General features: G+C 48.5%; 1 protein-coding gene across 1 annotated transcript; it reads right to left on the bottom strand.

The window, feature by feature from the left end:
* Positions 1 to 3,801: 3,801 nt before the first annotated feature.
* Positions 3,802 to 14,058, bottom strand: RAB33B (RAB33B, member RAS oncogene family). Its single transcript, XM_004685290.2, has 2 exons — positions 13,756 to 14,058; positions 3,802 to 7,347 (listed from the first exon to the last, which is right to left on the bottom strand). The coding sequence occupies exons 1-2, from the start codon at positions 14,002 to 14,004 to the stop codon at positions 6,907 to 6,909; spliced, it is 690 nt and encodes a 229-aa protein (XP_004685347.1). The 5' UTR covers positions 14,005 to 14,058; the 3' UTR covers positions 3,802 to 6,906.
* Positions 14,059 to 14,064: the final 6 nt, after the last annotated feature.

The following is a 14,064-nucleotide window of genomic DNA, read 5'->3' as shown; positions in this document are numbered from 1 at the left end:
CAAGACAGAGAGGGTGAGCTGGCCCTGCGGGGCGGCGGCCAATCGGTGAAGCGCCACGTTTTGGGGTACAGGACCAAGCAGTTACCGGAGGGTGAGCCCCGGGGTGCAGCCTGCGGCCGCGTTTAAGAAGTTCCGCTGCATCCATCCAAAGAAGTGTCTGCCAAGGTAAAAGAACCTCTCGCAGCTGGGGCTGGCGTCCGCCCAGCCGTCCGCGGGGCAGGGGCTGGCCAGCGCTGAGGGGGACCCTGGCCTGCGGCCCCATCACTGGGCCTCTGTGCATTTCTCGCAGCAACCAGAGAGACTTTTAAAGTAGCAAAGCAGATGACGCCGAGGCAGGCGGGCGGGGGGGTGGGGGGGGCTCGACGGGGTGGGGGGGGCTCGACGGCTTCCCTCTGCTGTTGGAATAAAAGCCAAAAACCTCCGTGGACGGCCCCTGGTCACGGCCTGGTCACCGGCCACGTGGACATGCTGCCCTACGCTGTCCACACAGAGGCTTCATCCTGCTGGGCTGTTTCAACCCCGCAAAGGGAGAAGATTTCTGCACAGAGCACAGGCTGCTATGTTAGAAAATACCCCCATTCAGTCCTTGCTCCCTGTTTCTGGGGACACTTCAGGACAGTCCCACAAGCCCTGTTGTGACGGTTCAGCGAGGGACCCCGTGGGAGACCGAGGCCAGCACGGAACGGAGTTAGCAAGGTTATAAATTAAAAACGAACAGGGTGGGCATGGGGAGAGTTAATGAGGTAAGGGGGGAAGAAATGTGTGATTTTGCCATCTAGAATAAGAAAGTACATGGAAGTGACCTTCACCCATGGAGCCTGGCTCGCAGCTCCCGAGCCCTCGATGAGCACAAAGGGGACCTCTTTGATTCCATCTAGTCTTTTGCCTTCAGTTTCTGAAATTGCTTCAGAGCCTAAAGGTGAAGTGGATGCCTTAAGAGTAAAAGCAAACTCCTTCTGGGCCCCCTGGCGGCGCGGGAGCGCAGGGGCTGAGTCTCAGCAGCGCGAAGCTGTCCAGTCTGCAGCACGAGTTCAGTGCCCGGCGGGGAGCGACCCCAGGGCGCCGCGGACCTCTCCCGTCTCCCCGTCTCCCCGCCTCCCCGCTGCCCCCTCGGCGGGGGGTTTCAGTGGATCTGCCTGCTCCGCTCCCCGCTGTCTCTGGGGATCCTTCTCGCCCCCTCCTCCTGCCACTTCTGGCCTCACCCCAGTATAGGACTTGGTGATATTCTCAGTTTCAGGTGAACCCTGTGGATGAGGGGGGGCGATGTATATGGCCACAGAGTGCAGACACCGCCGTCCACACCCGAGACGGCGCAGCCGGAGCCGGGAGACCAGCGCCTCCCCACCGCGGTTATTTTACAGCCGTGGGAAGCGGGCAGCCGACCCGCAGACACTTCACCGGGGACCTGCGTGTGCATGAAATGAAAGCCCATTCCCTATCGCCACCCACAAGCAGCTGCATTCAAATGCATGATCTCTCCTTTGGGGCGCCTCACTCCACACCTAGCAAATATGCTAAAACCCACCCAGAGTATTGTTTCTCTGGAAAAACAAAAAACAAAAAACCCTACAAGTAAACCATTTAATGTATAACCAAGTTCCCAGCAAGCTGGATACATGTCCTTTTGAAGGGAAAAACCTAACAAACTGTTTCCAACAGTTGTTTTCATTTTTTTCCTGAACATGAACATTTTCTCAAGTAATAATGTCTGCAGTTTTTACTTTGTAGGCATTTAAATGTTTCTTGGTTTTATTTTCCTATTTGGGGGTCAGTCTTTTTGCTCGAAAGAGGTATGAGGTGAGGCCTTTGGAAAGCTCCAGGTGGGAGCAGAAGCTGTCTTAAGTGAAAGACACCTGCAAGGAGTTGGAGGGGGCAGGAGACTAGTGAGGGTCCCTGGCGGGGTGCCCAAAATAAAAACGCCTCCGGCGGGGCACACAGCAGCCGCTGCCCATGTTCTGATAACTGGGCTTAAGCCAGAAGTCCTGAGGCTCGCAGGGAAGAAAGTGTGAGAGGGAAAAGCTGTTTCTGGGCAGCTTCCTGCCCACATAGATGGGCGAGCCCTGCAGCAAGTAGCCCCTAGACAGCACGAAGTCAGGGCAGCTGCTTGCTGGCTCCAGCCCACTGCAAGCAGTAGTTTCTGTTTGCTTGCTTCTGCTGTGGAAGACAGCGGAAATTCAAGGTCCCTCATTCAAATGCAACCCCAAGGGAGGCTGGTTATACGGGACATTAGGGGCTGGCAGATGCATTAAGACAAAATACAGGAGAAATCAGCGCAGCTTGTATGAGCAGCTTCTGGGTCAGTGGCAGAAGAACAAGTCCTACGTGTGTTCCTAAGAGGATTTCGTCAGTAGAGAGCAGTCGAATAATAACTGTTTTCCCACATAAAGTGGGAGGGAAGGGCACTTGAGCCCGTTTTGCAGAGGGGAAACTGAGGCTGAGCCTTGTGACAGGGTCCTCAGGGGGCCTTCTTGCTGAGATCGGCTCCTCGCCTGCCACGATTCAGGAAAAAGATGAGAAATGCAGTCTTTAATGTCGTGATCTTTTCTGTAATTAAGAAATGCTGCTGCACTTTGTTAAGCTCAACAAAGGAGTTAAACGCAGTGGCTTCACTTTCATGGAACAAAACTCCCAGAAGGCGCGTCTTCTCGCAGCCTTAATGCAATATGACTACGCGTCATGACGGGCAGGAATCGCTCATTTCCACGAAGTATGACTCAAGCTTTCCTCTCGAAAGCCCTGGGAGCCGAATTAAGAATCGAGAGAAATGACTTAAAGGATATGAGATTTTCAAACGGTGAACACTTTGGGGAAGAGGGCGATTGCACAGGCCACAGGTGAGAGTCGCTGCTGTCGCACAGACCCAAGGCCCTGGTGCCTCCTGCTCTGGTGGGCCACGCCAGGGGCTCAGCGCGGACCCTCAGGCTGCAGCAGCTCCTGTCTCCACCTGCTTCTGACCAATAACCAGGTGCCCAGCCACAAAGCCAGGGCATCTAGGCCAGTCCACAGACCAGTGCCCGGATGCTCCCATACCAGCCTTCAGCCTCTCTAGACCTTATACCCTTATCAGAAAAAGTGTGTGCGCCAGGGCCAGCCTGATGGCACAGGGGTTAAAGTCCCAGCGCTATCGAGCTGTCCACAGTCACTGCAGCCTGAGTTTGATCCCAGCCAGGGAGTGACCACAGAGCACAGCAGCCTTCTCCTGTCTCCCACTGCTCCCCCAGGCAGGGCATTTCAGCCCATCTGCCTGTTCTGCTCCCCACCCTGCCTCTGGTGAATCCTCTCACCCACACCCAAATCCCAGCACTTCTGGCCTACACCCCAGTTCTTGTATGCTTCAATAAATAAAACAAATATTTTTTTAAAAAGTGTTTGAGGCCCTCCCTGGTGGCGCAGCGGGTTAAAGCACTGCACTGAGAAACTAAAGCCACTTCCGCATGAGTTCGATCCCCGCCTGCCCCGGAGGTGACCACATGGCGTGGCAGACCTCTCCTGACCCGCCCGCTGCTCCCCTCAGCAGTGTACTTTGTTGATCTGCCTGTTCTGCTCCCCACTCTGTCTCTGGTGAATCCTCTCACCCTCCGCATCTCTGGCCTGTACCCTAGTTCTGTATGAATAAATAAATAAATCTTTAAAAAAAAAAAAAAAGTGTTTGAGAGCCACTTCCAGAGCATGGTCACTGGTTCATCTGGAATTATAATCACAAACTGTACCGATAATACTAAGTAGGTTAAAAAACACAGGATAGTTCAAGAATAAGGTGAAAGAGTATTCTCAGATAATAATTTTATTTCTGTTCAGTTAATCTAAGAGATGTTTTTATTAATTAACACACACACACACACAGGCAAGCTTATTTTGCTATTTTTGAGTGGAAGGGATAGATTAAATAGGCTTCACTAGTTTATTAGACACCTTGATTTAACACTCCATGATAAAGCAAGACAAAGTCTGTTTCCATATCCAGTTTGTGGAGGTACTTGCATTTAGTGACTCAACCCACAAAGATCCTTGGGTCCAAATAACAGAAAAGCACCAACCACAGTCTTATTAAGCCCTGATGCCAAGTTTTCGGCCCAGTCCCACCCGCCAGCTGTGCAAAGGCTTTCCTGGAATTCATCTGCTAGATCCTCTCCTCCTCAACTGACTCTTGCAAACGTCACTAGGGTGTTGCGTTTATGCTCTTGGCAAATGAATCCCAGTCTAGTGTTCTTTAGAGTGACACGCTCGCAAAATGATAGATGCAAATGGGAACCTTTTTGCTTGAAAGACCAAAAGCTTGGAAACTGAAATGCTCATCCATAGAGGTAGGTCCAGAGGAAGTCAACTGAAGGAATTCCATGAGGGCTGCACTGTGCACACATACCCCGCCTTCCCACGCACCTGCAGTGGCCAGCTGCTAAGGCTCTGGCACTGCTGTCTGAGATGTTCTCAGAGTTGGGCTGCTCCGTTGCAAAATTGAAGAATCTATTAGCTAATTTTAATATGTGGGGTTTTTTTCCCTGTCGAGTTTCAACCACTTCTATTGGGTAAACTTTTTGTTCATGTGTTTCTAACGTGTTAAATACTGGAAGCCAGAAAGTAAGATTTTGTTTTATTTTATACACAACTTAGTGGCCAACCAAAAGAAGTGAAACACAATTTCTTTACCACAAAGATGGTTTATTGGACCTCGGGAGGGAAACGTTACAGTGACACTATTCCACCACGAAATTATTTCATTTTAGTTTTGACTTCGTGAGGAAGTGTATTAGCACTTGCTATCAACACAGCATTGTCATTAACAGGTAACTAAATTCCAGATTTGCTTCCTTTGGTGTTCACAGATTAAGGCTTTTCCCCAAAACTTAGCTGATGTTTTCCCTTAAAAGTCAGAAGAAACTCACACAGAGGTAACAAGGAGTGTGACTTGTGTTTTAAAAATGATTGGTTGCCTGACAGTCACCATTTTGGAAATGATTTCTCAATAGTCAATGAAATGTTTAAAAACATGTTGAAAGGTATCTAAAAGCTTATCTCCATTCACTGGTGAGTGTGTTCTTTTAAAAGATAACATACATAGAAAAATTAAAACAAATCATTATAAATGAGTTACAAATATTTTTAAATTAATAAATATTAAAGTGAAAAAATAAGTGGTTTCCTAGAACTACAAAGGATACTTCACTAACCTCTTACAAAAAGAAATAATGCTAAATTGTTTTTTTAATCACTAATAACATACTGAAAAGACATAAAATGTGCTTGGAAAAGTCTGTAAACTTTCTTCCCCCATGTCAGAAAATGTTCTGAAAATCAAGAACAGATTCTTTTGAAAACTGACTCCTACTCCATCACAAGTTTCTGTTTAGCTGTCACTGTTTTCCTATGAAAATAGACACGAGTCAATAGTAACTCGGATAGCCAACCAGTTTTCAAGTCTAGCCTAAGAAAAATGAATTACTCTCCTCCACATGAATAAAGCCAACTTATTTCTTCTTAAATCCACTGTTTCAAGCAGAACAATGATGTCCACACCTGTCACTTCATCCAGGCAGCCGCGGGCACCATCACCTCTGTCATCCAGATGCCCACCTGGGACCGCCACAGCAACTAAACAAAGTCGAAACTGGGCTTGGCTTCTTATTTGACTGGCTTCCCATATTCTGCAACTAGTGTAATCGCAACCATCCTTTGGCTTAGTTTCCTCTGAACTCATCCAGGACAGCGATCTATCCGATCTATCCGAATTAGCAAATGCGCACGCTCAAGTTCATGGCTTACGCTCCATCCGCATAATAGCTCCCTGTGCAAGCTCACTGTTCTCCATGTGCAAACTCTGAAATCCAAAATAAGGTATTTAGGGTCAAGAATCTTCTGAGATATTCTTTCTGCCACTGGGGGCTGCAAAGTATTTCCCAGTCTCTCACTCGGCTTTCCTGGGGCGGAGGCGCAGCCCCCAGAACAGGCGTGTCCGGAAGCTGCAGCACACTCTGGGCGCAGTTCCAGAAGTGTGCGTCTGGCAGAAACCCGGGACAGTCCACACAGAGATGATTGCTTCACTCAGCCTCTACTAGTTAAGCAGGTCTGGGGCGTTGGCCGTGCCAGACACACAGCTGACATCCTCAGAGGCTAACGGGCCCGCTGGCGGCCAGAGCCTTGCTCACCTGTTTCCCCCTGTAGCAACTCCTCACCTGCCCTCAAGTAGCTCTTCACTGTTTAAAGATATCAAAATAAAGTATAAAGCACCTTATTAAGTCACTTAATTTGCATTAAAATCTGACTGATTTTTGCACATAAAATCTAGTAAAAAAATTCAAACCACTATTTTACAAAACAATGACTTCTGTAGACCTGACTGATAATGTAGCTAGAACTGTTGGGAATGGCATTCTTGAAGGACTGAGAACCAGAAAACATTCTGTGCCTTCTTCTGGCTCTACATGTACTCAGGGAAAGGCAGTCGGTACATGAGCGCACAATGCTCATGTACCAACTGCAACGCTCATGTACTGAACTCTGAGAGGCACGCACCAGGCTTGTCGGTTGAGAACACTTCCTCTTCAAGGATATACCAGCAAATATGTACTAAACCCTTGATTTTTTTTTTTTTCAGTCCCAGGAACAGACTGAATGGTCACTGACTTCAAATTTCACGGTACCCCCATCTGAAGCCTCTTTCATTGGGCTCCCAAAGATGTCTTGATTCACCCTACCTTTACTTCCATCTCAACCTCACCTGCAAACCAACTTTTTCCTTGTGTTGTCACAGTGACAAGCTGGAGTAAGTAGATACAAAATACAAAAGTGAGTAATGACAAATAGCAAAGTGTCAGGAAGATCCATTACATATGAGATTAAATCTTACGACTTATCATTGTCATACTTCAAAAGTATTTTTTTAGTCACAATGCGATCATGAAGACTTATTTAGCACCAGCAGGTCATTGCAGGCTTGGGTCCAGGCTTCAGGATAATTCCATTATCAGGGGGTTGACTAAGCATTAATGGTTTGTGGCTCTTAAGCTTATGAGCCAAGGTCATAAATATGGCCTCCACATGGTCATTATCATTGGGGTTTTTAGCAGAGGTCTCAAACAAAGGCATACTGTGTGTGTCAGCGAATTTTTGTGCCAAGTCTGTAGGTACCTGAATGGCACTTCTCAAGTCACATTTATTTCCAACAAGAATCCGTGGGATGTCACTGGCTAGCAAGTGTTGCTTGCACTCTTCTATCCACGACGGCAGACTCTGAAAACTGGCCATGTTGGTCATGTCATACACGAAGACAACAGCGTGCACGTTTCTGTAGTAGTGCTGCACCATGCTCTTTCTGAACCGCTCTTGCCCCGCCGTGTCCCACAACTGGATCTGAAACAGGAGAAAAAAACTGGAGATTTCGTTCCAACCATCTATGTCACCTCGCCATGGTCTTTGGCACTTCTTCACATATAATACTTCGCTCCCTTCCATAATGCCCTCTGACACATAATATTCAGTGTTACTTGTGGGGTCAAGACTTCATGACAAGTCTAGTTACCTCCTAATAGATGCAAGTGTCAGGACAAATAAACCAAGTCAGCATTTTTGTGTCAGGAAATCAAACTTCTTTGGGTAAAGTTATACTGCAAAAAATGACTTTAAAAGATCAAGTTTAAAGAAACATATTATGACTAATTCCTAAAATGTGGTTACATGGTGAGTATAAAGTAGTAAACTTCCCAGAGATGTTAAAAGTCAAGAGGCTTGGCCCTACACCAACACAGAGACACACAGAACTGCACCAAATGCTGGCCCCTTGAAATCCTAAAAGACTGGAAAACCATTTATCTGGCTTAAACATTTCTATCAAGAAAAATATTCTAATAACTCCTAGTTGCATTATGGGGGAAATGATATCTAAAGCTAAATGTAAGGCATACATTGTAATTCCTTAATATCTTGATTATCCACTGAGATGGAAAAATGCACAAAATGATGTAAAAGTAAACTTTTTTTTAATTTTGATTAACCTACCTTTGTTTATTTGCTCCACATCAGGAGGTCACAGTGGAAAAAACCAGAAGCTGAGAGACTTGTACTATTTGTAGGTATTCCTAATATAGACTCTGAGTCTACACTGGTGACTTCTCATAGAGCAATACAGAAGTGGCAGGAAATTGAGCTTAAATCTACAAATCTATTCTGACTAAAAGAAAAATCGGCACTCATTACTTGTTAACTAACTGAATTGAGTGGTGCTAATGACCTTTGAAAACATGGTGATAGTTCATGGAAATAAAATTGCCTAATCATTACGTCAACCATGACAGATAATTGAAGACATTAAAGAAGCCTATTACACAATAATCTACATAACATTAAGTGAGTAGTAAGAGGCCTAAGTGCTCAGAACACGGCAGCACCGGCCACATACTCAACTGAGATGTGATGAACGTGCATAAATGTATTTTAAAAACGTACTGCTCTCTCCTACAGTAGCTAAACTTTATCAGTTCACATTTTTTTCTCTTTTGAAGATTGTATTTGTGCATGCAGAACTGGGGTCCAGGCCAGAGGTGCAGGGGGTGAGAGGCTTCACCAGAGACAGAGTGGGGAGCAGAACAGGCAGATCGAATAAGCACACTGCTGAGGGGAGCCGCGGGGAGAACGGAGTGGGCTGCTGCGCCCTGTGGTCACCTCCGGGCCGGGGATGGAACTCGCGCTGCAGGGGCCTCTGTTAGCTCCGCAGTGCAGCATACCAGGGAGGCTCTGCTCAGATTTTTTCATCTGATTTTGGTTGCTCTTTTTCGCCTAAATTTCTTGACACTCCTTCTTTCTAACACGAACCTAATTTTCTCCTGGTAGAAACAAACCTGATTTCGCAGCTCCCCTGGAACAAGAAGGTCCAAGTGACACAGTTAGAGTCACTCCTCTGTGAACAGGCTTTTTGGCCGGGGCTGCAGGAAAGTGACTGGTAATTCTGAAGAAAGCAGAGCACGGCGCCTTCTGTCCTCTGCCACCGAGCAGCAGCTCACGCCTGGAGGTTCGGCTGTGGCCTCTCCCATGCAGAGGAGAAAGTCACGCGCAGGGACAGCAGAGCACGGTCCACACGGCCTGGGGTCCGGCCGACTGGGTGGCGTCACCCAACTGCTGCCTCTGGTCCCCGTGGGCCACCCAGGAGCCAAGTATCGTTCTAAAATTACTTACCATGTGCAGGAAAGACTCAGTATCATCTACGTCAGAGATAGAAGCAAAGGATGTCAGCAAAGCGAACTAGGAACTGACCTCCAAGACTACTCAAGCCAACACTTACCAATACCCGCCAGGTGCTGGCAGGCTACTCCCATACTGCCTTTAGGCCTTGGCCTCCTCAACGGTAAGAGGCAAATTCAGCTCCAACCCAATAAAACAGGTAATCGTGACCACTACACTGCCTCTGCAGAGGGCTAGCAAGGTAACTGCACGGTTCTTTCAGACAACTTTCCGCTTTTGAAGGAAATGAACTTGACCCCAACTAGCAATATAAGAAGAAAAACACTCAACATACAATGAAAACGGCTTCCGGTTACAGAGGCCAAACGTCATTGGAGAGCTATGGCAGTCAATACTGTATGCTGCTGGCATTCGAGGACACAGATCAATGGAACAAACTGGAGTCCAGAAATAACTGCTGTATCTCTGGTTAAGTGATTTTCAGCTAAGAGTGCCGAGACTAGACTATAAGGAAAAGAATCATCACTGCAATAATGGGCCTGGGGCGAGATGAGGTTGGATCCCCATCTCACACCCTATGTAAAAGGTTTCAAAATGGATGAAAAGAAGTCTTAGAAAACGTAAGGGCAAATCTTTGTGACCTCGGACTAGGGCGTATTTCTTGGACATCATACCTAAAACACTCGTCGCCAAAGAAAGAATACATAATCGAACATCACTGAAACTTAAAATGTTTATATTCCAAAGAACATGGTCAACAAAGTAAAAAGGCAACACAAAACGGGAGAAGTATTCTGTAAATAATGTATCAGGTAGGGAGTAGCACCCAGGCCATTCAAGATGTGCCTGACTCGCTAATAAAAACACAACCAACTTGGAAATCCAGGGAAGGGTCTGAGTAGACATTTCTTCAAAGAGAACCTCCCAATGGTCAAACACAGAAAAGGAAGCCCGACATCACTAGCTGGCAAGACAGTTCAAATTAGAACCACAAGAAAACACCTCTAGGATGAGGACGGGGAGGAATAATTTTAAAAAGCAACAGGGAAAGTGTTGGCAGACATGGAGACAATCTGGGGTGTGAAGCAGAGCAGCCGCTCTGGAAACAGCTCACAGCCCCTCGCAAAGTGGTTAACCTGCTGTAATTTCTCCCCAAATGATTCCGCGCTGACCCATGTGGGCGGGCCTCTCTCGCCCGCTCAGTGACAGAGCTTGACACAGTCACATCCCCCGCTCGCACGAGCAAACACACCCTTGTGAGACAGGTCAACACAGGTACGTCCACGAGACAGGACACAGACGCGGCCAGGGACGGGCAGTGGAAAGAAAATGCTTGAGTGAGTGAGGGGTTTTGCTCGGAGAAACGGAAACACTGGGAAACGAGACAGAATGTGTTCTGATGAACAGAACTCATGCGAACAGCCAAACGGCCACTGAACGTGAAAGTAGTTAATTTTATGGTATTTGAGGTTAAAGCTAATAGATTATTAGGAAACAAAATCAAAGTGTTGACATATGACTCAGCAATCCACTGCGAGGTGTCTAACCTAGACAACTGGAAACCCACGTCCACACGAAACTTGTGGACAGATACTCAGGGCCTTATTCATGACAGCCAAAGGCGGAAACACCCAAATACCTGCCAGCTGATGAACAGATGAACAGAATGTACGTCCGTATCAGGGAACCTTATTCAGTTGTGCAAAGGCATGAAGTACTGCTACCAGCTATAACATGGATGAACCTTGTGAACATCGTGCCCAGTGAAAGCAGCAGCCACACAAGGCCGCCCGCTGTGGCTTCGATATGCACGCAATGTCCAGTAGAGGCAAGTTCACAGAGACAGAGACAGACTGGTGGCTGCCAGGACTGGAGGGAGGGCAGGAGTGGGGAGTGACTGCGAGTGGGTATGGATTTCTTCTGGGAGTGACGGAATGTTCTGGGGTTACTAGTGATGATGGTTGCACAGCCTGGTGAATATACTAAAAGCCACTGAATTGCATATTTTAAAGGGTAAATGCTGTGGTGTGTGAATTAGATCTCAGTGTGTAAGAGTGAAAAGAAAACCACTTCAGGGCCCTCCCTGGTGGCACAGCAGGTTACAGCACAGCACTAAGAAGTTAAAGCCACTTCTGCATGAGTTCGATCCTGCCAGGAGGTGACCCACATGGTACAGCAGACCTCTCCTGACCGGCACACTGCTGCTCCCCACTCTGTCTCTGGTGAATCCTCTCACCACCCCTGCACCTCTGGCCTGTACCCCAGTTCTGTCTGCATAAATAAATAAATCTTTAAAAAAAAATAGCGAAAACCACTTCAAGTGGTATCTTTAGCATTTAGCCTATATAAAAACTGCCCAACGAAATCGGACCTGATCTTTTCTCTCTTGACAACACTGCCTGTCATTCAAAAATCATTCCATAAGTGGAGAATGAGTCATATTTTAAATAATGCATACTCATAAATTTAATTACAAGCACATGGAAAGGAAATATACCAAAATATTAATGATGGTTGTCGCTTTCAGGCAATTTCCCCCTTTATTACTACTTTTCAATGTTTTCCATTAAAAACACTCATTTCTTTTACAAAAACAAACTAAACTTTAGGTCAACAGTATTACTGACCCAACAAGCTCCTCCTTCCTTTCAAACCTGCTCAAAAACTCTTTTCTAATTAGATCCAGACTTCCAGGAAACAAGAATCAAGTAATAACGCTTCGCGCTTGGCGGTGAGCTGCAGGGCAGTCACCACGTCGAGGAGGCAGTCAGGAGGCTCCAGCGCTTCACTCAGAATCGCTAAGGCAGGCAGTGCGCACAGGTGGCTGGTGCTGAGGTGGGGACAGCGAGGGCACCAGGGAGAGATTAGCAGCGCTCACAGCAGCTGCAGAAACCGCTCTTCCCGGAGGCACACCCGCTGCAGCAGGCCTTCCGGCCCCAACCAGGGCTCCAAACTTCACCTTCCCCACTCCTAGTAAATTGCTCTGTGCTGCACCCCCACATTCCAGCTGTGAGCAGATTTTCCATCTGAAGATACCAGCCCCACAAATGACTGAAGCAAAACTGTCTCCGAGCCCCTGAGAACTCAGCGTGCCAGACTGCACTTTCACCCCTGCTGCACCCAGGCTCCACTGCTCACGCTCCAGGTCTGGACAACGGGCCTGGTCCAATCATCTTGTCATTGCAAAATAAAACAACTTTTCGCCAAAAGCAGCGCATACACGTTTTGGACTGCTGAATGATCTGACACCAGCTTTTGTCTGGAGAAGGGGTCAGCGAGACTCCAAAGCCCCACACTTTCTGCCAGAAATCCTGCTTCTCCAAAACAAACTTTCCCGCTAACCTCACAAGTTCTGCTCATTCCTTCCCGCCATGTACCGGGGCCCAAGTCAGTCCTGATAAAATATATATTCAGTCTCTTCTTATCCACCTTTTCCTCTGCAACGAACACACATCTCCCAGAACGCCCTAAGCAGTACATCCGAAGGACCGCCCCTGGCTACCCGAAATGGGGTAACAGACTTCAGTGAAAGCCAAAGGCAACAAGGGCCTGAGAAAGCTGATTCCTTTCAGTCCTTACCCTTCCCCGCCAGTAGCAGCAACATCCCTTTAAGGGACAGGGGGTGTGCAGTGATTGGGTCATTACAGATACACTGTTCTTGGGCATGGGAATAAGAAGGAAGCATCGAGTTTACACCCTCCCCACCCTCCCCATGGGGGAGTCAGGTAAAGATGAACAGTCTAAAAAAAAAAAGAAAAACGCAGGCAGGAAACTCTGGTGACGCCTGCTTGAAGGAGGGGCAGCAGCTGGCTGAGGGCTGGTGGCGGCCTGGCCTGGAGAAGTGTCCTCAGGCTGCACCATCAGGAGGCTCAGCCCTGTCACTGATCCTTACTCATCCGTGCCTGCAGCCCCAGTCCTGGCCTTGGCTGGTCCACTACCTTCTGCACGCTTTCTGTGTGCCTAACTCAGGAGCCACCAAGAAGAACTAAGGAATCGGGAGAGGGTGGCACCAAGAGATGTGCTTCGGACAACTCGAGTGGAAACCATCATGTCTGAAATGTTTCCCCAAGAAAAGATTTTTCTAACAAGCACCGTGTCATGCGGAAACGGCATGCAGAATACCTGAGCGCTTCCTCAAAAGCAAGAGGCTTCACTTCCACAATTGCTACCAGCGCAGTGCTCGCAGGAATGTTTACCGAACAGTGTTCGTTAAGTGAACAGCCTGCGCTTGAGAAATTACTTCTTTCTTCATGGACTCCCAGGGCTGGCGCCACACTGAGTGCCAACAGCGCCTACTCAGTAGCTACTAAAAGTGTGGTCCGCGGACCGGCTGCGTGTGCACTACCTGTGGCCTCCCCAGACCAGAACCTGCATGAAAAACAAAGCAAGGTCCCCGGGTAAACCGCATCTCGCTCAAGTTTGGAAGCGCTGCCGCGGACGCTGGCGACGCGCACGTCCTTCCAACCTCCAGATGAGCGTGAGGCAGACGCGCGCCCACCCTGCCCCGGCCGGGGGCGACCCCGCGCGGGCCGGGGATCCCCGGTCACCCGGGCGCCCTCGCTCCGACGGCCCCCGTCCGCTCACCTTGATGCGCTCCCCATCAATCTCCACGGCTCGCTCTCGGAAATCCACCCCGATCGTAGCCTCCGTGCGGTCGGGGAAGCGGCCGGCGCAGAAGCGGTAGGTCAGGCAGGTCTTGCCCACATTGGAGTCGCCGATCACGATAATCTTGAAGATGCGGGAGCGAGCGGGCGGCAGGGACCCCGCGGCCCCGGCCCCCGCACCGCTGGCCGAGAAGCTGGCCTCGAGCGACGATTCCATGTCCGAAGCCATTCTCCGGACCCGCCCCGAACGGAGCGCAGAGGCGACGCCGACCAGCTGGGAGGTGACGCC

The sequence above is a fragment of the Condylura cristata genome, unplaced genomic scaffold (assembly GCF_000260355.1).
Source record: "Condylura cristata isolate star-nosed mole 26May11 unplaced genomic scaffold, ConCri1.0 scaffold00018, whole genome shotgun sequence".
NCBI lineage: Eukaryota > Metazoa > Chordata > Mammalia > Eulipotyphla > Talpidae > Condylura > Condylura cristata.
Note: the sequence above shows the minus strand (reverse complement) of the source record. Positions and strands in the feature narration are given on the sequence as shown.